This window comes from Carassius gibelio, chromosome B22, assembly GCF_023724105.1.
Source record: "Carassius gibelio isolate Cgi1373 ecotype wild population from Czech Republic chromosome B22, carGib1.2-hapl.c, whole genome shotgun sequence".
Lineage (NCBI taxonomy): Eukaryota > Metazoa > Chordata > Actinopteri > Cypriniformes > Cyprinidae > Carassius > Carassius gibelio.
The window spans coordinates 10,258,306-10,283,706 of record NC_068417.1 but is presented as its reverse complement, the minus strand read 5'-3'; the positions used below and the strand labels follow the sequence as shown (position 1 = coordinate 10,283,706).

The 25,401-nt window shown below is 37.9% G+C and overlaps 1 protein-coding gene across 18 annotated transcripts in view; it reads right to left on the bottom strand.

The window, feature by feature from the left end:
• LOC127988132 (unconventional myosin-IXb) overlaps positions 1-17,539 on the bottom strand; it is a 43,274-nt gene extending 25,735 nt beyond the window's left edge. For 7 of the 18 annotated variants that reach the window (XR_008161511.1, XM_052590701.1, XM_052590698.1 and 4 more), the window contains exons 1-2: positions 17,211-17,539; positions 5,466-6,362 (exon numbers count right to left, since the gene is read on the bottom strand). Coding sequence is in view for 17 of the 18 variants with exons in the window: in XM_052590701.1 (XP_052446661.1) it covers positions 5,466-6,302 (837 nt within the window). In the remaining variant the exon portion in view is untranslated. The remainder of the gene's footprint in view (positions 1-5,465; positions 6,363-17,210) is intronic. The other 11 variants (XM_052590687.1, XM_052590691.1, XM_052590689.1 and 8 more) reach the window with 3 other exon arrangements.
• Positions 17,540-25,401: the final 7,862 nt, after the last annotated feature.

Here is a 25,401-nt window from a genome sequence, read left to right as displayed (position 1 = left end):
CACTAATGTAGAAAACATTCTAATGAATATAGTAATGCACACATGTATATATATATATAATGAAAAAATTCAATATTTAGATCATAAAAGAACATTGTATATCCTTCACACAATACAAGACTATTCCTTCACACACACACACACACACACAGACACAGGTGCCTGAACCGAACTTTCACCCCTCTGCTGAAATCCAAGCCATCCATACAATGCATCAGGAATCAACAAAGGCCCTATTCTCAAAGCTGTTTTATTAAAAGGCCAGGAGAAACTGTTCCTCACAAACAACTCTGTGAGATGCTCACATGACTGTTAAATATAGCTTCTTCTCCTTTTCTTCACAGCCTCCGAGCCGAGACGATCTGGCCATATCAAGTGAGCTGCACCACTTCATTCAGCAGGAAGGAACACAAAAGCAAGACTCGGGTGGGTTTGGTTCGGGATTATCATATCGGGTTCGCTGGTGACCGCGTGTGCGAGCGCTAACTGAGATCACGACACAATAGCATGTCGACGAACATCCTTCACGCAGAACGAGGCGACAATTCATGAGCTCATGACAACAGTTTGCACATTATCTGAAATATAAAGTGTGTGGATATGTATAGATTTTCTGCAACACGGACGGAATTGCGGAATCCAAAAAAATCCCTGGAATTTACTGTATAACGCAGAATATCACGTAATATGCCAAATTTGGGATAGATAAATCAAATATAGGTTAGTGCGAATGAATGGTGCAGACGCGCGGTTTCGTTTATTACACAGATACTGAAGCAGTGTTTTCAGACTCTGATGCCTCAGTGTTCGAGTTCATAAACACATTAGAAATCTCTTAAACTGCTCTGAGAGGCACTTCAAGAGCATTTTACCGTTAAAACTATCGTCATAATGCTACAAACAGAAACCTAATGGTCTTCACTGCAACCCGTCAAAATAAATGTTGGGTTTAACTTGAAGAAACTTTGACAGAAATGTATTACTTAAATGTAATGATGCTACTACTAGTACTAATAATAATACAAATAATTATAAAAAACATTTTTTAAAGGAATATTTAACAGAAAAATACACAAAAAACTAATAATAATAATAATATAAAAATATGTATAAAACCAATTAATTAGATGCTTTTGATTATTAATAAAGAAACCAATAAAATGGAATCCAGAAAATTAAATGGAAAACGGAATTTTGGTGAAAAAATTAAATTAAATTTGAAAAATAAAAACATTTCAAAGGGCCTTTAAAATAAAATTTTTGTTAAACTTTTAATAAATGGCTGTTTAATAATTTACACTTCATGATTTCAATTAATTAAACGTGGCTTTTGATTAATAGTTTTTTAATTTAACCATTCAAATGGATTCTAGAAAAATTTTAACTGAGGAAAAACTGAATCCAGAAAAAAAAAATGCAAACAACATAATTTGGAAAACAATAAAATGGAATTTGTGAAAAAAAAAAAAAAAAAAAAAACGATTTCATAGTGATCTCTGCCCTGGCATTCGCGTAAATTGCCTTTAGGGAACGAAACGGCATATGAAGTGCTTAAGAAAATTTGTCCTATAAAGGGTGCAGCAATAAATCGCTCTAATGAACACAAACATGATCTGAACTCTTCAAGTTACAGTGTTTGACTGCAGTTTAAAAGCTTCGAATACACTCAGCTCTTTAAATTAACAGAGAGTTTGCTGGAAACTGGAGACTATCGAGGTTATTAGTTCTCCAACGTGACTGTAATCACAGAATGGACTCTTGGGACATTTTATTGTAGACTTTTCCACATGTGGACATCCCACGTGTCTCATTACAGCCGTCCCACCAGAAATAGCTCAGACCGTCTCAGGAGCCAAAGTCCACCGCACAAGACTAACACAAAGCCGAGAGATAAACAATGGCCATGAAATGGAACAATACTCTGACTCTCGACACCCAGTGAGCAGACCGGCCAATTGGGGAGCTCTGCAGCTACCACTTCCTGTTGCAAAAAAACTGCTTCCTGTTGAAGTGATCAGCCAGAGGGAAGTTCCTGTCTGCAGGCAGCAGAAGCATTGCTTTAGAGGACTCGCATGTATGCATAGAAAAGAGCATTACGTGCAATCAAAAGCCACAGTGTTGCACAGGAACATCTGAAAACAGAAGGCAAAGATGTTTGCAGATCTCCGTGCAGAGTCTCCTAACTCTCCTGTCATCTGACACTCAATGACGTAATCTATCAAAGCCATTTGGAGCGGGAATAAATAGCTCACTTTTGGCTTGATGGATTCCAAACTGTTTCCCTGTAGGCCACTTTACCACATGAATAGGTCAAATAGCGCGGTTTACTCACCCTTGAACATGCTTTATCTGGTATTTAGTATGCATGCTTTGACGTGAAGGCCAAATATGCGCTCAAACAAAGCAGAGCAGTTGTAGGAGGGGGATTAGGAAAGAGAATAACCGGTCGGACGTGTTGATCAACGACAACAGGTGCCAAACATCTCTGTTTACAACATGCAAGTTGAAACGGAGACAATAACATGCAGCTTTAAAAAGAAACGATTGTAAAATTACAGTTTACATTGAGTCACGGTCCATGAATTTCCTTTTAATAGAGTTTAAAAGCAAAACCTAGTCAAAACTATTTGTGGTTGGGTGATGTGCCTCGGTAGGCGACAATTAAAATTAGTGAACGATTTCAAAGTTGAAAGTTTGGTAGAAGAAACTGGGACTTGGGCTGAAAAGCGGCAGAAATTTTCAAGGAAATTCTGTAAACATTCCAGAAACTTTTAGAAAAGTTTCCAGTAGGGATGCACCGAAATTAAAATTCTTGGCTGAAACCAGAAATGAAACACTGAGCCAAAGAAATATGAATACGAACATGTTTTTTCCATTTTGCACGCGTATTTTGCCAATTTTTTTCACCATTGCATTCATTAAATGGCCTAGCTAAAATGACCTTTTTACCGTTTTGTCTTGCCTTTTGAAGAAAAAATCAATTACAAAACCACGATTTAAAAATACTAAACATTGTTTAACATTTCTGGCAGACATTATACCAACAAAGCACTAACTAACTTAAAATTAGTAAGTTAGAAAAAAAATATTTTGTGGCCATTTTTACATTTACATTACATTTAGTCATTTAGCAGATGCTTTTATCCAAAGCGACTTAGAAATGAGAACAATGGAAGCAGTCAAAATCAAGGAAAGAGCAATGATATGCAAAGTACTACAACAAGTCTCAGTTTTTAGATAAACGAGGTTTTTTGAGACCCCCTTGTTGGATAAGGCATGCGATGGACACTTTGAGCAGCAAATCAGTATATATTTCTGAAAGGCCTTGTAACACTGAAGACTGGAGTAATGATGCATAAAAAAATGCAACTTTGATCAAAGCAATCAATTCTATTTTACTATACATTAACATACAATGCAATTCGTGCATGTATTCGAAAACGTAACATTCTGCAGTTTAGGGCCATTTTGTGATTACAATCATCATATTGTAGCCAGCAGCAGACACCCTTCCTCTTCCCTACGAAAACATGAAATGCTGTACCAAATAGTCTTTTGCTGTCAGTGCTTGTAATGATTTGTGTGTCTTTCTCTGACACTTTGAAATGCTTCCACACTGCCAACATGTATGCAGCATTACAAAGAGTGCATGTCTTGATCACGTCAACGAAAATGCTTAGCTATCCTTCTCTCTACATTTTCAGCCAAATAGTTTAGGTTGCCGAACATTCGGTGCATGCCAAGTTAGAAATGGGACATCAGCTGATGTATCCACCAAATACTCAAGCAGTCACAGTAACCAAAAGAACCACTATTTAGACACGTGGAAAGCTGGACAAGAAGGAACTTTGCATTGACTCACATATGGAAACATTTCTCTCTAATACAACTTAGAGAATGATAAAAGGAATACAGTGTCCTTTCTTAAAAATCAGAACCAACTGAAAGTCTTGGAAGATGGATGAGACAAATCAACTTCATGGGGCCATAAAAGGAAGAGAAACCTCAGGGAGATCTGACTCCTATCATTGAAATTGTCTGGATTGAGGCTCGTTCCGGTCACAGTGCTCAATTGACCAGTTTCACAGGCCGCCTTTACACCACAAGAGCAGAGAGGCGGGGGATATTTAAGCCTGTAGACACGTCTGCCAAAGGACAATGACTGTGCTGACTGCGGAGAAATGACTTCTAGTTTTCAGAAACCACAAACACAGCGGCAAGCTTCAACACAAAACCTTTCATCTCTTTCAGGACTTGCTACACAAGCGAACTTTATTCTGATAAAGGGGGCTGAGATAAGAAATGACACCAAAGGATTTCTAATGACATCATGTGTACAGGAAGCTTCTGAAGTACTGAGAAGAGATACGAATCTCCGAAGCCGAGTGGGTTGGTTTTGTCTGACTGATAACTTGAATAACAGCCCTCGTACTGTATACAAGAGTGAAATCTCGAGAATAATGACTTGAAAGAATCTTTAAATGCTAACCCTCTAGCTGTGAAAGTATCCCAACATCCACCACAGCCGTTCTCCAAATGCACTCTTGAGTCTCGAAAGTTAGTTTTTCCGAGCACGAGAGCTACCACTAGCATAAACCGCCATGAGATCAGAGTTGGGGAAGGGTTTCTGCTGATTTTTTGCAAAATGACAGAATGTGCCTGAACAGGTTTATGGGAAAGAGCTATAGTTTTAAAGCAAGAGACATAAAACAACAAGAACTGCATGAGACTTGACCCCTGAGGAAGGCCTCCAGATGTAGGTTAGCCAGAACTGCTACATGAGCTATGCAAGGTCAACAAGTATGTGGCTAGTTTTTAGGGTTAACAAGTTCTAAGGTCGGGAACTGCAAACCGCAGACCTATCAACGGACTTCCTTTATCTTAACAATAGCAGTAAACAACAAAACCTGTTTTCAGCATGAAATAACAGAGCAATTTGGCATTATGAGAAACAGTCTGCAACTATCCCATATCCCAGTAAGTCCTCAAACAAATCCACTGATTCTGAATTCAATTACTCTAAGACTCTCTTGTGAATGTTTAAAGCAGAGTGCTTTACCAGACACTACAATTCCAACCAAAAACCTCAAAAGTAAGTCTCCATGGGATCAAAGTCATACACAAAGCTAATGCAAGAATCTCAAAAACAATAGAATATTGCATAGACATCCAACACTGACAATCAAATTGCAGGGGTCTTACAAATCATTAACATTTTTTGGAGTAGACATGTGAGCCGCAAACCCATCAGTTAACTTCCTTTACCTTTATACTTTCAATACACTAAAACAAAACATCTCGAAGGTTTCAAAACTCTGGAGACTCAAGCTCAGAATTTCTCCAAGAGGATGTTGGTACTTTCCCATTTCCCAGCAAGTCCCCGAACGAATATACTATTCCCGAACTTACTTATAAACGAATGTAACCAAACCAAGTTTGCATCAAGGTGGTGATGATGATCTTACCTCCAGCACAGGTCCAGCACCCAAAATGGTTCGTTCCACGCCGCTTGCATAACCCTTCTGGCTGAGAGCCGTCAAGCAGTGAATGAGGAAGTTAGTGCTTTGCGTTTTGCCTGATCCGCTCTCTCCTGAGATAACGATACACTGGTTGACACGTTTGCGCAACATGGCGTAGTAGGTTACATCGGCAATGGCGAAAATATGAGGTTCCAGCTTGCCCAACTGGTGGTTCTCGTACATTTTGACATATTTGGGGTTGTAAATGGGTAAGAACTTAAAAGGATTGATGGCAATGAGGATGCTTCCAGCGTATGTATAAATTTTCTTCTTCTGAAAACGAATGCAGAGGTTATCCAAGATGCTATCCTCATTGAGGACAGGAAGGTTGCAGAGGTCCTCATAGTCCTCCTGCTGGGGTGGGAGGAAGCCCCGAGCAACCAGTCGCTTGGACTCCTGCTCGTTCCCCACGGAAGGCAGGTGCACGTAGCAGATGGAGCCATCGTTGTTGCGCTCCTGGAGGAGGAAGTAAAATCCCTCTTTCTGAGAATGCTGATCTTGGGCTTTTCTCGGCCAGAGAAGGACCCTGTGCACTGGAAGGTCTGTTGATTCAAGCACCCACTCCTCCCCGCCGCACTCCTTCACCTCGGCCAGGACGTAGACCTTGCTGGCGTCCAGTCCGAGGGTCGCTGCCGCATCCTGTATGACGCTAGCTGTGGTGGCCTCCTTGGTGACTCTGAGTGTACAGCATGACGCCGTCTCCAGAGAGAGTCGGGGGTAGATCTGAAGTTCGTAGGCCTTTCCATCTTGGCTAGTCGTCCCATCGCCATCTTTGACACTCATTCTGACTCAGGACGAGCCCCTTCAGCATTACGCACTGCCTTCACAAACACCATCTAGCACCTGGAAAAGAGGATGCAAAAAATTAAGACTTTTTTTTTAATGAGTTTATAAAACATAGGGGCCAACAGATAGGAATAATACGGTAAAATAAGACAGACTATCAAAGAAATAGGTGTGCAACTAACTTGAGTGATTAACTGATGTAACTTAATCGATATTTTGGAAAATACTATTTAATATGATTAATCACTTTATTTTGGAAAATACTATTAAGGTACAAACTTAGCCTTGTGGGCCACATGGTGACATACACCTATCATAATATAAAGGCAGAAATGCCAAAAATTATATTTAATAAATAAATAAAAGAATTAGGCATGCAACTAATACAAGTGATTAATCAATTACTTTGATTAATCACTGTTCTACAAAATACCCAGTTTGCTTTAAGTTTAAGTTTATAAAACATACAGACAGGAATATTACTGTAAAATAAAGTATAGACCAGAAAAGAATTAGGATTGCAACTAACATGAGTGATTAATCGATTATTTCTTCAATTAATCACTTTTTAGCAAATACTCACTTTAATTTAAAACATACAAATAGGGATATTACAGTAAAATAAGGTACAGACTGGCATAAAAACACCTCAGAATCATATGAAAAGCTATCATAAACACATGAAACAATACATTAATTGCCGCCTTTAAAACAAACCACTTTCTATAGATAACTCATCATCAAAGATGTGTCATTTTATGAATGCAATTTTGATCCTAGCCCAGATTTTCAGCACTGCAAAGTGACATTTACTGACTAAGGTTGTCCTTGACAGCACATAGAGCCAACCAGCCAATAATGGCATATGTCAACAACCATTTTCATTGATTTTATTGATTGTTTTACAGTCCTACATTCCATTCTGGCCTACTTTGTTTCTTACTATTAACCTTTCCCTTTTAGTTTTGGAACAAGTCCAACTCAGTCTCATTTATCTCAATTAGATCAATCATTTGTAAACAAGAACTTCAGGATTTAATTAAAAAACAGAGATAAGGGGCCATTACTAGTGCTCTTTGGATGAACCGCTCGCCCCTACCCTTTATTTCTCAGGCCTACAGCTCCCGATCTGACCTTATTATTTGTGGCATCTGACTCAGACTAAACAGCTCCTTTATTTAATCTGCCTAAAGCATGTCCCTGCAATAAACTCTGATCACGAGTGGCAATTGCATCTGTATAGCTACATCTCACAGGAAACTGTGGTCACAGTTAGTCAGTGTGCTTGGCGTGAATCTGCCGTGAATAGACAGCACGTCTCTATAAATATACAGTACAAGGCCACAGCTGCTACATCATAGGGTGTCAATATCGGCATGGCAACTACATCCCAGCAAAGCAACATAAAAGCAATAGAAAGCAATATCGTCACATGGTTTACGGTCGTTCAATACAAGTTTTTACTTTAAAACAAGACAAAAATGTAAATAATATTTAACAGAAAAGACAATACATTTACTCAAGTAGAAAATGCAAGACGATTACGTGTATAAAACAAGATTTAAAAATAAAAACAAGGAAAAAACGCTTAGTAAGGAAAGAGGAAATAGCTAACCCCTGCAAACAAAGTTGCTCAACGTGCAAACAGAGTGAATCTCATTTTGCACACGCCACTTATAATACTGGCCTTTGGTCATTATTTCTAAATGCTTTTGAAGTGTACTACATAATAGACGGTATAATATTAATCCAATGAACCAAACCATCCCTTCAATGACCGTTTTTTCCACAATTAAAATAATTCCGTCATAAAAATGATCTAACATCAAAATGACTTTAACATTTTAATTTCAATGCACACTCCAAATTAAAAACGTTGGTCATTTTTTTTAAAGATAATATACGCTTTGATGTTCAAGTCAATGTCCAATGGAGAAGCAAATCAAATTCCAGAACTTCATTCAGAAATAAGTCAGATGTCCAATGCTTGGAAATGCTCCCAAAGGTTTGTGGAAGAACCAAAGTCTGACCTACCAATCCAATTTTATCCAACGCTGTTTATTCCATTAACAGATTACCGAATTCTGGTTTGGCAGAGTCATTGCTACCCAGCAGAACAAACGAAGCAGAACACTGTACGCTTGTTTTGACTGTACATTTGAGGATGCAAGTTATTTCCTGTGAAGATGACAACCAAGTGTCTTAAACAGCTGTCAGCTTATAAGGAGTTAAATTAAGTTACTCTGGAAAGTCCTTGTCAACGAATGGACGTATTTTCTGATGGTTCAACATAACTGGCCATTCCAATGAGACTGGCGTTTTTATGCAGAATCAAAATTAAATCATTCCAAGGGCCAGAAAAAATATTACCAAGTATGACTTCTTTTGTAAATTACGAATACAAGTAAATACTAAAAAATAAAGATCAAAAACAATATTTAGTAAAACAGGACTAGGAATAAAAAAAAATTACAGTAGAAAAAAACTGTAAATAAAAAGAATACTAGCTGCATTTGCTGGTAAACAATGCATAACTGTAAGATTAAAAGTGAACAGTGGAAGTTTTTCAACTTTTCCAGCCTGGTTTCTCAGATGGATGAAAGTAGGCCATCCTCCTTACTTGGCTGTTGACCATAACCAGAATCAATAAAACCCCAAGGCATGCATAAAAGTAAGCGACCACAAAAACGGCATCATCATTACGGCTCATTTTGAGCTGGCCTGAAATAGACCAGCCAGGTTAACTCTTCTCTTCTCCGTGAAGAGCTCAAGACTGGTGGATAGAAAACATAAAACACCACTGGGAGAAAGAAAAGAATTCAATTCAAGACTGAAGAATTAGAACAAACATGCATCTAAACAACAAACGGTGAAACTAATCTGCATCTTGCATAAGTTCCAAATAAGCTCCATTCTAACTGAAATGGAACTTATTTGGAACATTCTACAAAGGCAGTGAGACTGACACAAATAGTGCTCCACATCTGATTCCAATAGAGTTTAACACTAGGATGTTGCCAAGCTACTGCCACGATACTCTTTAAAACATCAGAAATATATACAGAACACCTAAACATTAGGTAAAACAGACAACGTTTAAGGAGAATCAAATGTGTTTATAAAAACTTTTCTGCAACTGATACTTCTGTCTACCAACTTGAAATTTAACACAATACAAAAAAAAACATAAATGAGGATATTTGTCTTGTTTTTCAGCCAAAATAGCCAAGAATCCTTAAAAATCCTTTAAAAAAATTATAATTATGATTATTTTATAACCTTTTTATAGCTATGTATGTATCGAAGGGAAAAGTCCTATATGCCTTTGTCAATCGTCATAGCTAAAAATTTTCCACACAGTAATAAAATTAATTCGTAGAATATTTCCAACTACCGGTATATATATATTTTTTTAATTGAGAAGCAACCTACATAGATATTAATAATTGTTTTTAGATAATGTAGCTTTCCTACTTCAAGTGTACATTGTATGAAAGGTTATCACCACCACAGAAAAAAAACTTTTTTTTTTTTTTTTTTTAACTGATAATCTTGCAATTCTTAGAAGAAAGGCGGAGTTGTGAGATTTGGACTTCCTAGAAAGAAAAAATAAATAAAAATCAAGCTTGTTGCAACTACGTAAAAATCTACAATTATATATAAAGGTTGTGACTTTTTATGGCACAATACTGACCTTTCCCCCTCATTTTTTTTTTTTTTTTTTGCAATTCTTTTATTCAAGTTTATTTGTATAGCGCTTTTAAAGTTAATGGAGTTAATACTTCACAGTTTATATAATTAAAAAAAAAAAAATCTCCAAATTTTGCAATTCTGAGGAAAAAAGGCAAAACTAAAAAAGAAGAAGGAATTATGAGATAGTCTCTTTTTTTAATACGTGGAGGGGATACACTTCCCTAATTTTGTGTCACTGCACTGTCAGATTTTTCACTTATAAACAAGCTCAAAATAATCTGATGAACACTAAATGCACAAATGCAAGATACAAACTATGAAAATCAAGACTTAGTTTCTTATGCAGTGCTGCTTCCAAAGAAAATGTACTTCATTTCATACATTTTATGCATCTTAACTAGGAAACAAGTAAAACTAGAGCAAAAGTTCTTTCATAAGCTATCAAGAGTTCATGTTCAACAGTGAAATGAGTTTGTTGCAATGCATTCAAAGTAAATTCTGTAAATCAACGTCTTGAAGATGTTTTCAGCTAAATGACTTCAATTCATTGACATGGACTAGAACAAGCAAGTCCAAGTCACCAGTCAACCATAAAAACCTGGAGCAAAACCATTACTTCATTTCAAAAGATCACCAGGATCGTCCCTCGCGACGGTTTTCTCAGAGGAAGCTCGACTGACTGGCAGCGAAACAAAGATCTTGGTCTCTTTTGTGATTAGGGAGTCTCCTGGAGAGCCAGATCCTCATGTTTCTGTGCCGGGCCTCCTTCAACACTTCCCTCAGACAGACACATGTGAGCTGGCCGAGCTCCCGGGGGAGAGAAGAGAAGAGAAGAAGAAGAAAACCCATGAGGGAAATCAGTCCCAGCTTCTTCATGGAGCATCATGAATGAAAGGCCCACTGAAGAGGAATGTGCGGCTGAGACAGAAACAGGGCTTTTGTTTTAATATCATCTCCATTTAGGATCCAAGTCTTTTAGCAGACGCGTGGGCAGGGGACAGACAAACCTCCACGGGATTCCCTACGGACGACTTTTCCTGCAGTTTTAGGCCTATGCTCAATGCAAGAGTCACGAAACCTCCCACAGGTGTCTAGATGTGACTCTTCAACACAAGTCAGTGGGATTTTACACCCGTTTTATCTGAAGCACGAACAATGCAGTGATAACTATGTTTACATGCATTGTCTGGACTTTATGGACTGGCATTTTAGCTAGAAGCAACAACATCTTGTTCAATGGTTAAAAACATCTTGATGGTGGATTTGTTTCTTACTAACACACACCTTTTCTCTTCTCAAGATGTTAACTGATGGACTGGAGTGGTGTGGATTATTGGGATGTTTTTATCAGCTGTTAGGACTCTCATTCTGACGGCACCCATTCACTGCAGAGGATCCATTGGTGAGCATGTGATTTCTCCAAATCTGAGGAAGAAAAACTCATCCTAACCATGCAAAAAGTTGTCATAAAACCAAAATGCATTCTTGTCTTAGGACAACTCTGATCCTCTTCAAACGCTGACTACTGTACATCTCCGATGGCCTGAGAATTAGCACATTTTGGGGCATTTTTGGTTGAACTTTTCCTTTAAGAAATAAAGATCTTAAAGCCCATTTTAGCTCAGCTAACGCTTCGGTTTCACAAAGCACGCTTGTGTAAAGTAAAGCAGCAGAAGTGAGTGAAGAAAGCCGTCCGTCTCCTGTGAGAATTCAACACCAGCCTGAGTGGAGCTCAATAAAACATTGGCAGTAGTTTCTCAACAGCCCAGACCTCCTGCAGCGCTGCACATGTGCTCCAGCTTTAGTTTTACCATCCTACAGCAGTTCATCACTGGAACAAGCACCCACTGTAGACCCAGAAAACCCTACTAACTAAAGCTCAAAAACAGATCCAGAGAGTGGAGACAAAGACGCAGTCCACACTACAGACTAGAGATTTGTTACTTTTCAAATAAAAATGACCAATGCTGAGATGTCCTAAAAAATTATAATAATAATTTGTTCTTTTCTTTCGTTTTATTTCATTTTTAATCGTGCATTTGAATCTCAATAACAACAAAAGTACAGGTCTTATTTCAACCATAAATTAAAAGAATAATAAAGCTTTTTCAATACCTCCTTTGCATGGTGAAATTACATAGAAATGTTACATTTATTTTATTTTTTGTCATTATTGCATTGTATTTTATTCAGTGTGGTCAAACGATTAATCGCAATTAATCACATTCTAAATAATATTTTTTTTTGCATAATGTGTATGTTTAAAAATATAGTGTATGTAAAATATTTACATGTACATATATTATATATAAAATATTTGATATCAAAAAAATCTTAAATATATACATGCATCCTTTTATTTTGGAAGCAATTAATCATTTGACAGCTTTAATTTTATTCTTTTTTCTAATAACACTATGCATTGATTTTTGTATTCACAAATGTGTCAACAAACAATTCAACACAACAAATACTGCTATAACTTTATATATTGCAAAACAATGAATGCTTATTTTGAACCACTTGCAGAAACAAAATAAAACAGCATTTTTTTTGTTTGCTTGCTTGTTTTTAAACTAATTCCTCACACACTTAAACAGTCTTCCATTGTTCAACACACATTAACATTATACAACAAACAGCTCTGAAAAAGAAAGAGATCTCCGTGCCGAGCTGTAAATCACGAAAACCACTCTTTGTGTTGAGTCCTAGTGTTAGCTGCTCTGATCTAGTGCCTGTTTTCAATTTTATCGATGCACTCTGTGCCATTTGCATGCAAACGGTTATCCTGGACGTGCCAGAGAAAACACAGGCCTCATATACGCTCCGGGGCAGAATCTTGGTATACAATCCTGACAAAAAACATACAGAGACCAGCAGCCAGATACACAGAGACGTCAGACCAGGATAACCTTACATTTCAACCCCAAAGGTCGCCGCTGTCCGAGGGGAATTGCTCATTATGATCTAAAGAAAGCAGAAAGTGCGTCTTAAATGCAAAACCATGGAGGAGCATTGGGATTTGGTGCATTCGAGTCTTAAATCTGTAGAGAAACATGAGCACAATCATGCATTTCGCAGCTAAATGCACAATCAAACAGGCCAACGCTGTTCTACTTCTAAAAGTGATCAAACAGAAGCCAGAGCTGCATCATGTCATCCGCTCCGCTCTGAAGACATCTTGAAGACATTAACTGCTCCTCCTAAATCTCCCGATATTGCGGCTCCAGACGCTTTCCAATCACTGAGTGCTTCTGTTGGTCATTACACGAGCTCTGGGATTAGCTGGCATATCCAACAGGAATGTCACCTCCGTGACTTACTCCTGCATGTGCGCTGTTGGGCATGAGAACGCTACAGGACAAGACCAAAAACAAGACCTCTTTCTCAGCTGTTGTTGAGGGTTGATGTTTCTCTCGGCTGATTAATGATTGATTATACTGGGAAAACCAAAACAGATCCCAATGTTTAGGGTTGGTAACATTTTAAATGCTTTTAAAAGAAGCATCTTCTGCTCACCAACGCTGCATTTATTTGGTCAAAACTATAAATAGTTTTGCTTTTTTAAATGGCTGTTTTCTGTGCCATCATATGTAAAAATGTTATTTATTAGCATGATTTAAAGCTGAATTTTCAGCATAAGTCTTCAGTGTCACGCGATCCTTCAGAAATCATGTTGATTTGCAGCTCAAGAAACATTTCTGATGTTCATCACTGATGAAAGCAGTTGGGTTGCCAAATTTTTTGTGAAAGCTGCGATGCTCCTCATTTGTCAGGATTCTTTGAGGAGTAGAAAGTTCCAAAAAGTGACATTTGTTGCAAAATAAACAAATAAATAAACTTATTTTAATAATAATAGTTTGAATTACGGAAATTTGTATTTTGTGAGGGAGACATGCACATAACTGTCATGAAAATAGTGTCACAATAAAATAAAAATCCCCTTTTTATTTGGGTGAAACACGGCCGATCGTCGTGTGCATCGAAGGCTTATTTGTCAAGTTTTAAAGCTCCTGCGGCGTGTTTCCATCAGATGAAGAGGATGACGACGCAATGTTTGCGCGTTCACTAAACAAACGGCGTCGCGAATCAAGCAGAAGTCAACAGAGCGCGCTCGGAGCGCGTGCAGCTGCGCGGCTCGTCATGAGCTCAGCGCTGGAGGATGGAGACGGAGGGGGCGGTTTATGGAGTCCCTGGCACTCGATCTGCTCCATCCACTTTCCACTCCAGTCCAGACAGGCCACATCCGGCATGAGATCAATGGGCAAGTGGGTGGACTGACATCAAAACCACACCATTACCAACCAGTAGACTCCCATCCATCTCCAGCACACACGTTAAATAATAAATGCACCGTTATTCATGACTCAAACACCCCCAAACCAGACTAACACGGTCTAGTCTAGAAGGGGTTAATACTAAAACAGCAACCGAATGCATGCCAGACTCAGAGCAGACTCGTTTCTTTGTGCGCTCTGTAATTACAGTTATTTATAAACTTGGACAGAGCGCGCGCATAGAAACGGAGAAACTGCTCGCAAGCGCGTCTCGCTCCGCTTTAACCGTTTCTGTCCGTTCCCACCGCGCGTGCGTCACACCGAGTCCGCACCGCAAACACACACCCATAATGCACTGCTGTCAGGCCACTCCGGGGCACCTTCTAGATTAAAGGACTGTCTTCACCGCAGAGAAACAGATGAGTGACCGGATCACGGCGGATGCTTCAGGAAATCAAGGAAGCACTGCCATCTGCAAATCTGGAAGGTTTTCGAGAGAGGAAGGCGGCTTCTGTGAAGCTCGTGCAGGGGAAAACGGATCTAATTCTTGCCATCTGCTCGTCAATACTCATTAGTGGACGAATATGAAACCAATGACTTCATGTTCACCCACTGCAGATCAAAATCTAGAACTAGGCCGAAATATAAGACAGGAAGGAGCCACCGAATATTCACAACATTTGGTTGTAATAAAAAAGCAACAGCATTAATATTGTGGTTATTTAATGCACATCTGATAAGTATGTTGTAGATGTAGTCTCACAACTAGGCCTACAGAAAGCAAAAATGGTTTTAATATCATCTCTTTAAACTTAAGTAACAAAAAAAATGCATTAGATTTAATGTTTTGTTAAGTAACTGCTCCCCCAAAGAGGTTTGATTTAAAAAAATGGATGCAGATTATATGGTTCATTATATATATATATATATATATATATATATGCCTTTAGATTTCTTTTTGCAAGGACGATTTTTCTGGTCGTGCATGGAGAGAAATAAACATTTATTTATTTCAAATATTACTGAAGGTCGAGAAAAGATTGTGAGTTATTAAACAACATCGTGAAAGTCTGAGCAAAATTAGATGTTGAAAAAAATACTAAATTTGTTATATTAGTGCATATAAATTAAATAGTTTTTATTTAGTATAAAATTAATAGATCAATAAAAAGGAAAGAGATGCCTTTATTTTGCAATTAACTATTAAAAAGTTATGAGAAAAAAATTACACGTGAAACGTAATTGAAAGTTGAAAGACAATATAATTGTTTTAAAGCTACATTGTAAATGTTTATTAAAAATATGTTAAAAAAAATACTAGTTGTAAATTAAATTAATAAAGAATTCTTAATTTTGTTAATTTGGCAAAAAAAAAAGATTTTAGATTTATTTTAGACTATGTTTGAATTGATCATTCCTCTGGCTGAGGACCAAAAACAACACATTTAAGCCAAATCAGAGCGCAAACATTACTTTTGAGATGCATCTCATCTCTCATGAAAGGCTGTAAAACACTGTGATATCTGTAGAGCTGTATCGCCCGGCTCTACTTCCAGGTCTCTCTCTCAGTGGTTCCCTTTCAGTCGCATGTCAGTGCACATATGGTGCAACAAAAAAAGCTTTGTGGGCCTCCCTCTCAACTTCACAATAAAGCTTTAAAAAAAGAGACGGCACAAAAACCAACGAGTGAGAAAGAGTAAATAGGGCAGGGAAACCCAACTGTCTAACACTCCTGAATTTCCTATGACTCCGTCTGCATTCATCAGTGACTATCAACTTCCTGTTCACGTCTTCTAGTCACTGAAGAGTTTCTCAATGTGAACCCATCCCCTCTTCACTGTTCACCGTCATGTCACACAAAGATTAAAGCCAACATGAAACTCCCAGGAGATGCTTTTCTCTTCATGTGTAGTTAGGAGATCCTCTTGAAATGACCAAATGTGATCAGAAATTACCATTAAGATATTGTAATATATCTTTCTTTGGAGTGACATACACTGATGAACTAACTGTTCACAGTAAAACCAGGAACGTGGATTGAAAGAGCAAATGTTGGTTTCACGTTGATGTTAAAAGGTGCTTCAATTCGGGTTTCTCTTGCTGCATTCACAAACAATATTAACTGTGAAAAACATTCAACACGAACTCATGACACGTCAAAATTACTTCTCTCGCTTCCTGTCAAGTTTCTGTTCTTGATGATGATGGGGTTTTTCCATGGCTGTCGAGCACAGACAGTAGGAGGACAGAAGTCAGTCAGTCAGATTTGGAAAAAAACGGCCAATCCTGAAGTCCAGGAGAGGGGTGACCACCATCCCATTGGGTTTTCAAAGAGTCACAGGGCAGTGCATTGTGTTTTTACTTTATGATGCTAATACGTGAACACTTAAAGCCTTATGTGCCCATAAACTTCAATGCGACCATAAACGGCATTATGATATCCCATTGTATTATGACACATGACAACACAATGCAACAAGTAGGAGTTTCAACCATAGATTCCGACGGCGTTTATATCAGATAAATTCATTTACCGAGCACAGATTGTCTACAGATCATAAATCATACACAACTATGAAACCAGAAGCGCGGATGTAGAATGAACAAATTAGAACATATGGCGGGAAATGAAAGATGAAAAGTTACATTGTAGCCGGATACATTCTAAGATTCTAACAAAAGCTCGATCCGGGAAGTTCGGTTTATTTTCAAAGCTTTCGCCGCGAAATTCTCTTTCATCTTTTGTTAACGCGAATTCGAGTTAGCTTTCAGCTAAACCGCTATTTTTCCTAGATAACATAATTTTTTTTTAGATTAGAAATGTTTTTTGGGTGGTTGAAACAAAAGCCGTTTGACTTCCAGCCACCCGGAAAGTTTCTGTTCGCCGCCGCGAAGATAAAAACAACGAGATGTTAAAAACAGCCGTCAAACTTACCGTGGTGTGTGAATGTTGTGCCGAATATAGCGTCTCATGTTAATAAGTGAATAAATGTGGCAGCTGGTCGATTGTCTCTGTGTGTTTGTGCATACGCGTATGCAGCTCCGCCTCTTCATCCAATAGATCGACTCTTCATCAAACTCATCCAGACAGGTTTATTTCCAACCCTGAGGTCACTTTAAAAACATAACACAGAGATATGGGTCCGGAGAGGACACACGGACATGGTGAATGCGATGTGGGGGCTTTGTGCTGGAGGTCTGTTTAACCACACAGTGAGGAAAACTCGTCTCGTGCGGACACATGTAGAACAGCGAACAGCCGCCCCTCGGACAGAAAGAGAACTGCAGCTGCAGGGTTACTGTTCCTTAAAGGACTAGCTCACTCAAAATTGGACATTTGCTGAAAATGTATACTCGTCCCCAGATCCTCTGAGATGTAGATAAGTCAGTTTGTTTATGAGAACAGATCCGGAGAAATGTAGCATTGCATGACTTGCTCACTAATGGATCCTTTGCAGTGAATGGGTGCCGTCAGAATGAGAGTCCAAACAGCTGATAAAAACATCACAGTAATCCACGTGTGATATGCATTACTTCAGCTCATGTGTTGTGAAGTGAAAAATGTGTAAAGTTTGTGTTTGTAATAAAAAAAAAAATAGGCCTATCATTAAGGTGTTTTTTTTTTCCAACGTTAAAACATGAGTGCAGTGATGTGAAAAAAAGTCCAAAACAGCTCTCTTGGTGGATTTTGATGTTAGAAAACAACATCAAATGGATGATATCACTGCAGGAAGTGTTATTATGAATTATGTACTCATATTTTGACCAGAAGGGGTGGTTTAAAGTTAAAAACACCTCAACGACAGATTTGTTTCTCACAAACAGGCCAGTTTCGGCTTCACAAGATGTTAACTGATGAACTGGAGTGGTGTGGATTACTTGTGGACTTTTTAGCAGCAGTTTGGACTTTTATTCTGACGGCACCCATTCACTGCAGAGGATCCATTGGTGAGCAAGTAATTTAATGTTACATTTCTCCACATCTGATGAAGAAACAAACTCATCTTCACCCTTGCATATTTATTTTGTATTATTGACATTGAACTGCAAACATTAAATGCAATAAAGCACACTTCTAATTTCTGAGTTAAGCAGAGGTTTGTATCATGGCTTGTCTGCAGACTTCAGTTTTAAGAGCTGTCGGTCTGGTAAAGGTGTGCAAAGTGCAAACCCTTGTGGATGAATGTGAGTAATACAGCTTGTTTAAAAAAAAATAACTCAAATGTAATGACATGAAACTACAGCTAGATGTCGGTACGAAATCAGATATCCTGAACAAGTCTGTCAGACCAGACAAATGTCTGTTACTAGCAATAATAACAAAAGATACTAGTTGTCTAATAAAAAATTACTAGCACCTAATGATTTACTACTAGTGTATATTAAAAAAGGCTTTGTATGTTAGGTTATCTTGCTAATTAGTTACCATGAAAACACAAGGAAAGATTACAAACCTGTTATCCAACAAAGGTTTAATGACGTGTTTAAGTCCAAATTTACTTCACAACATCAGTCAAGTATTTGAAATAACATATTTTTGTGATTTGACACGGTTTTATTGATCAGAACGAGGCAGAAATCATGACACCTTATGTTATTATATACAGTGACAAAGGTTATGTCGATTAGCATTGCTTTTTAAATATACTTTATTCTCATAATAATACCCGAGATGGCTTGAAGAACACAGATTAAACCATATATTGTCGCAATCATTTTTTCCTCAGTAAAATGCATGTTATTCAGCTACTACATTTAAAGGAAAGTTGAATGTCTTTGTCCATATAAGGGACAGGGCGCCCTCTGGCTACGAGTATGAAAAAATAATTGCATTAATTGAGTAATCATTAATGCTCACAAAACCCTAATTTGGGTAAAATAGCTAAAATAATTAAGAACGTATTTTAAAATAATAACATAATCATTCTTAGTTAAAATATTTGTCTGAAAACCATAAGTTTTGGATTTTGTGTGCCCTGTACAGAACATTAATATAAAAAAAACATCCAGTGTCTTTACCACCAGGGTACCCTGTAAATAATATTAATTCAAAAACATTCAATGTAGCACCAGTGTTATATGCAAAAGAAATAATAATAATAAGTTAATATACAATCAGGAATGAAATGTATTGTTTATACTGGAGGAAAAATAGGAAAATAACAGATAATAAAATTAGTGTCTTATCTCAATACTGCCAGCAGAGGTCACTCGATGACCAACAAACACAGGCTACTATGTTTACAAATTACAGTGTTTACAAAACTGACAAAAATACGTTTTCTATGTGCTTGTGTACAAATAATTGTTCCTTTTCCGTGAGGTTTCCTCAAAAAAAGTACATCCATCCACTTTCTCTCCTATTTGTTGCTGGCTCATTAATATTCAGCACACGATTACCATACTGGGTTGAAATGAATATTTAAAAAGTACTAGTATCTATTAAGTATAATTATAAATAGGGTACGCTGTTAGTCTCTATTGGAATAAGTACTAGTACCTAAAGAATAAACACCAGTACTTAATGTAAAAGATACTAGTATCTAGTACCATGAAATAGATAGCTACTATAGCACGGCTTATAGGTTAAATGTTAAAATCGCTTTCCATACGTGCAGTGAACACAACGAGAACCGATATAAGTATCTCCCAACATGCAATCGGACAGTCGGATGTATTTCTGACATTTCAGAATTTTGGTCGCCCCTCGTGAGGGTATTAACACACTGGAGGCAGAGCTACGAACCGATTGCGCTTTTTCCCTCACTGCGCATGCGCGGAAATAGAATTTTACCTAGGCTATTTAATCTTTAATACAGCAAGCAAGAAAACAAAAAGAGGAAGATATTTTGACAAAATAATGTTATAAAAAACGGGAAATGTGAACCGCTGTACATCATTTTGCAATAAGTGTAAAAGACAAGCTCGTCAGACTTGGACTTTTTCTATTTTATTTTTTATGTTTGTAGGTGTCCAGGTATAGAAACCGAATAATTAAATGTAAAATAGCACTTGCACTGTCTTCACTGTAAACAGTCAAACCAAAATGTATTCAGACACGATCAACATTTCTCACATTATTTCAATTTATATACTATATGAAAATGGTAATAAAATGTGACAAGAACTCAGAGTTAAACTGTGTCAGAACAAATTCGTCTTGATAAAGTCAGATTAGTTTTATGGAAAGGTATGGAAAGGATTACAATCAACCCAAACTTCAGACAACTTTTAGTATGACTATATTTACACAACTATTAATACTTTGTTGACTAATTTCCAAGCAATGCTTAATTAAGTTCAGTCTGTGGTGTGAAAAGGTTGCGTTAGCAATTCGGGGAAAAAAAAACATGTAAACAAAACATGGTGAGGTCAAAGTGTCTGAATATGGTTTGGCCCCAAGGTGTTTTTGTTTGGTTTTGTTTCTATCAATTTCACTAGTAGTCCACTGTATGAAGATTTTTTTCCGTTCTAATATGTCACAGTTCGCTTTATTTTGCTGTCCTCACTTACATAAATGAATTATACTGTCCTGCACCTAATAGAAAAAACAAAACAAAAAATTATATATGTATATATATATATATATATATATATATATATATATATATATATATATATATATATATATATATATATATCTGGTGTCTAAATAATTGCTGGTTTGACTGTGCATTAATCATTAATTACTTCAAAGTAATTCGGTCAAGAGCAGTGAGTGATTTTCTTTCTTTCATTTTCTTGGATCAATGCCATCATTAATGCAACGATGGCAGCCCCTACGGATAATATTGCCTATGGATGCAGTGTTTATGCAAGTGGTACACAGTAAGAAATAGACTTTAGGACAATATAACGTTGCAATACAATTAATAATCTAGCTACAATTCCTTTACAGCAGCTGGCAGCTAAATTCGGCACGGTCACTTTAAGAGACAATGAATGCATCCAGGGGCGGATCTACCGGGGTGGCATAGGGTGGCAAATTCCGCCCTAAAAGAAAGCCTTGCCACCCCTGCTGCCACCCCAGTTGGAAGCAACGAATTAAAGGTTATAGCCAATTTGAAAATTTACGAGCGCGAATCTGTCTTGATTCGTGATCCCGCTCCGAACTCCCGAACTGATTCAAATGATTCGTGATCCCGCTCCGAACTCCCGAACTGATTCAAATAATTTGCGATCCCCAAACTGACTCAAATGATTCGCGAACCCGCTCCGAACTCCCAAACTGACTCAAATGATTCGCTATCCCCATAACTGACTCAATTGATTCGCGATCCCGCAGCGAACTCCCAAACTGACTCAAATGATTCGCGAACCCGCTTTGAACTCGCGATCTGACTCAAATGATTCGCGATCCCGCTCCGAACTCCCAAACTGACTCAAATGATTCGCGATCCCCATAACTGACTCAATTGATTCGCGATCCCGCAGCGAACTCCCAAACTGACTCAAATGATTCGCGAACCCGCTTTGAACTCGCGATCTGACTCAAATGATTCGCGATCCCGCTCCGAACTCCCGAACTCACTCAGTCTGACTAGGGCACCAACTCCCAGAGTGTGCACCATCCCAGTTGCTCCAAAAAAACAAAAAAAAAACTTCCTCCATTCTCCCATCCGCGCTAGCGACCGCTCGCACCTCATGTTTGCGGCAGAATGTTCATAATTGATGGATGAATCCAATCCAGCGAAGAGAGAGAAAAAAAAGTTGGCTTGACGTTGAACGTTCGAGAGTCTCAAATTTAGGGACCGTCTCTAAAGTTACATGCAATATTGGTATACACTTTTCTAACATCAGTAGCATTTGAGGAGAATGACTTATAGTCATAAAAACAACTGTAATTGTTCATGTATGTGTCAGCTATAATGCACAATTGAATTAAATGTTTTATATTTATTAAAATAATGTGAAAATCATATGCTACTCTTCCACAAGGGCTCAAACGCAAATTTGAAGCTCAATAGCATTTGAGGAGAAAGACTTGCAGTCATAAAACAATTGTAATGTGTTCATTTAGGTGTCAGCTACAATGCACACCTTATACATTAGCTTATAATAATAGTTAATTAAAAAAACACAGAAACTCTGGTTACAACCCACCAAAATAAAAGTTTGGTCTAACTAAGAAATTATGTAAGAAATTGCTTGGTAAAATATACTTAAAAAAAGATATACTAAAACATTATTTTAAAGGAATATCACACAAGTTTTCATAGAAGTTTTTATTTAAGCTTGACAAAACAATAACACCATATTTTTCAAAAACAATTTCTAAAAGTACATTTGTATTTGTGCCTATAATGCTTATTTATTTATTATTATTGTCAGCTAATAAAACCTATGCTTCAGGGACCATATTCATATAACATCTAAGTCTAAATGTAGCTCTTGACTGGTTGAGTTAGATGATGACTAACACTAAACTGTAGAAAATCAGTTGAGTCTCCCCATCTGGAAATGTCATTGGCTGTTAAAGTCTTGTGTTTCTTATAATAAATTGACATATTGATAACTCTGAATCTTTTATAACGCTCTTAATTACATGTCGATGCATACTGTATGCATTAGTGAGTGTGTGGGGCTTATGGGGTATGGTCGCTTATTCCTTATATGAACTGTTTCAAATGCAAGACATTGATTGCATGAGATTAAGTTTGTAAATGGCAGCCTGTGTCCTTTTGTAGTGTGCACATATATTTATCATCAAACTGTGATAACTGTGACTAAATTCAGTATGTATATGTCTGCCATATGTTCCCACCCCTCAAAAACTCTAGCCCCCTTCTCGCCACCCCATCAATATGATTTTAGATCCGCCACTGAATGCATCCAATATAATACACATCTGATATTTTCTCAAATGTATATTTTCACTTAAGATATTAGACATGTTGAAGCGTTTTGAGACGCGTCTCTCTGCGTGAGCCCTGAACACCAGAACACTGCAGGTGCTGAAGTGGGCTCTTTCACATCCCTTTCTGTTTGTTTAAACTGTGATTTGTATTTGTTCGTTCAGGAGGAACTTCGAGGAGAACTTCTTAAAGGAGAGCTGGATTCAGTGTTGCTGTCTGTGAGACGCGGCGCTCTCTCTGCGCGCGCACCGAACACAGCGCGCAAATAACCAGCTACTCAGTGCAGCTTTTCCACGTCTAGTTCTCAGAGTTGATCACAATCTGTGGGCTTCTGCTTGTCCACTCGCCTTTTGAGGGCTGACCACAGGTTCTCTATGGGATTGAGATCCGGGGAGTTGCCTGGCCGCGTATCCAAATTTTAAAGTAATGATCTTTGAGCCACTTCTTCATCACTCTTGCTTTTTGTGACATGGTGCTCCATCATGCTGGAAAATGCACGGTTCATCACCAAATTGCTCATGGATCTTTGGAAGAAGTCGCTCGAGCAGGATGTTTTGAAACCATTCTTTATTCATGGCAGTGTTTTTGGGCAGAATTATGAGAGCCCACACTCCCTTGGTTGACAAGCAACCTCACACATGGATGGTCTCAGCATGCTTCACTGTTGGCACGACACAGGACTCATGGCAGGCTTCACCTTTTCTTCTCCAAACAATTGAGTTTCCAAACAGTCGGAAGGGAGCTTCAACAGATGAGTTAACTTTGCACCAGTCTTCTGCTGTCCAAATCTTCTACTTCCTGCAGAATTTCAGTCTGTCCTTTATCTTGGAGAGACGTGGCTTCTTTGCTGCCCTTCTTGACACCAGGCCGTTGTCCAAAAGTCTTGTCCTCATTGTGAGTACAGATGCTCTCACACCGACCTGAGCAAGCTCTGCACTGCTGGAGATACGATCCCGCAGCTGAATCAACTTTAGGAGACGGTCCTTGCACTTGGGTGCCCTGGAGCCTTCTTCACTTGAAGCTCTTGATGATCCAATAAATGATTGATTTAGGTGCAATCTTACTAGCAGCATTAATATCCTTGCCTGGGAATCCCTTTTTTTTTGTGCAAAGCAATGATAACTGCATGTGTTTCCTTGTAGATTATAGAGCATGTAAATCACAAGCTTTGACTTTACATCGCATGTGATCTGCTCGTACAGTGTGAGTTGGTACCTTGAGGAAATTGCACAGTGCATGCAGCATGCAACGTAAATATTCAAAGATGTGTGAAAAAGAATGGCCCACATTTTTAAGAAACTTTTCCACATCTACTCGCTCTTTATTAGTGTATTCTGCACATATTAATTTAACAGCTCTAAAATAACAAATTGAGGTACGGGAACGATGCCATGTAAATTAAAACTCTTATATTAATGTTTCTTCAATCAGTGTCACGAGGTGCATCCCTGGATGATTTTAAACACAGCCGAAGGAGGAACTCATGCATTTAGGCGTGTTGTTAAAAATAAAACGATTTTTATGATCACGTGTAAATTCACTCAAGTACATCCAAATGGTTATGTGTTGTTTTTTTATGGAAACTTTGCTTTTGAGGTCAAATCTGAAGAATGGATTCATGCACAAAGATTGAAACACCCATAAAAGGCATTTTTCTAGTAAGGCAGTCTGTAAACAACTCATTTGTCACGCAGGTTCAGTTGGTGCTTGCATGATCGAGTTTAATAGTGAGACAGTTTTGGTTTATTGTGACTTTCTCTGATAACACTTTTTTTTTTATTAATTTTTTTTTTTTTGTCGCGCACAAGCGTCAACAGGGCGTTGGTAACTGTGAAGGGTGTTGTTTCTTACAGGATGTGGTAGTTTCAGAAGGGCCCCCTCCTTTATCTTACCCCAACATTTAAATGGTATAAAACAATACAAAAATTAGGAAAGGAAACCTGGTAATTCCACTCGGGTTTATTTTAAACCATTTTTGGATGAGAGCGAAGAATTGATGCATAGACAAAAAGGGACTAAACTGGATTGCTTTCACCCTTGATCGCCCACAAGTGAATGCAAAAAATAACCTGAATGCTTTCTACCTTAATAAGATTTACAGGTGAAACTAACAACTGAGTGAATCATTGCACATGCAATATATTTATGATCTCCAAGCATTTCTTTGTCAATGCTGGGAAAATCCATTGATTGAAAATGTAATGCATATTAAACAGAAATGCAGATGAGCGTGTGTGTGTGTGTGTGTGTGTGTACTTGTTTAACTAGTTG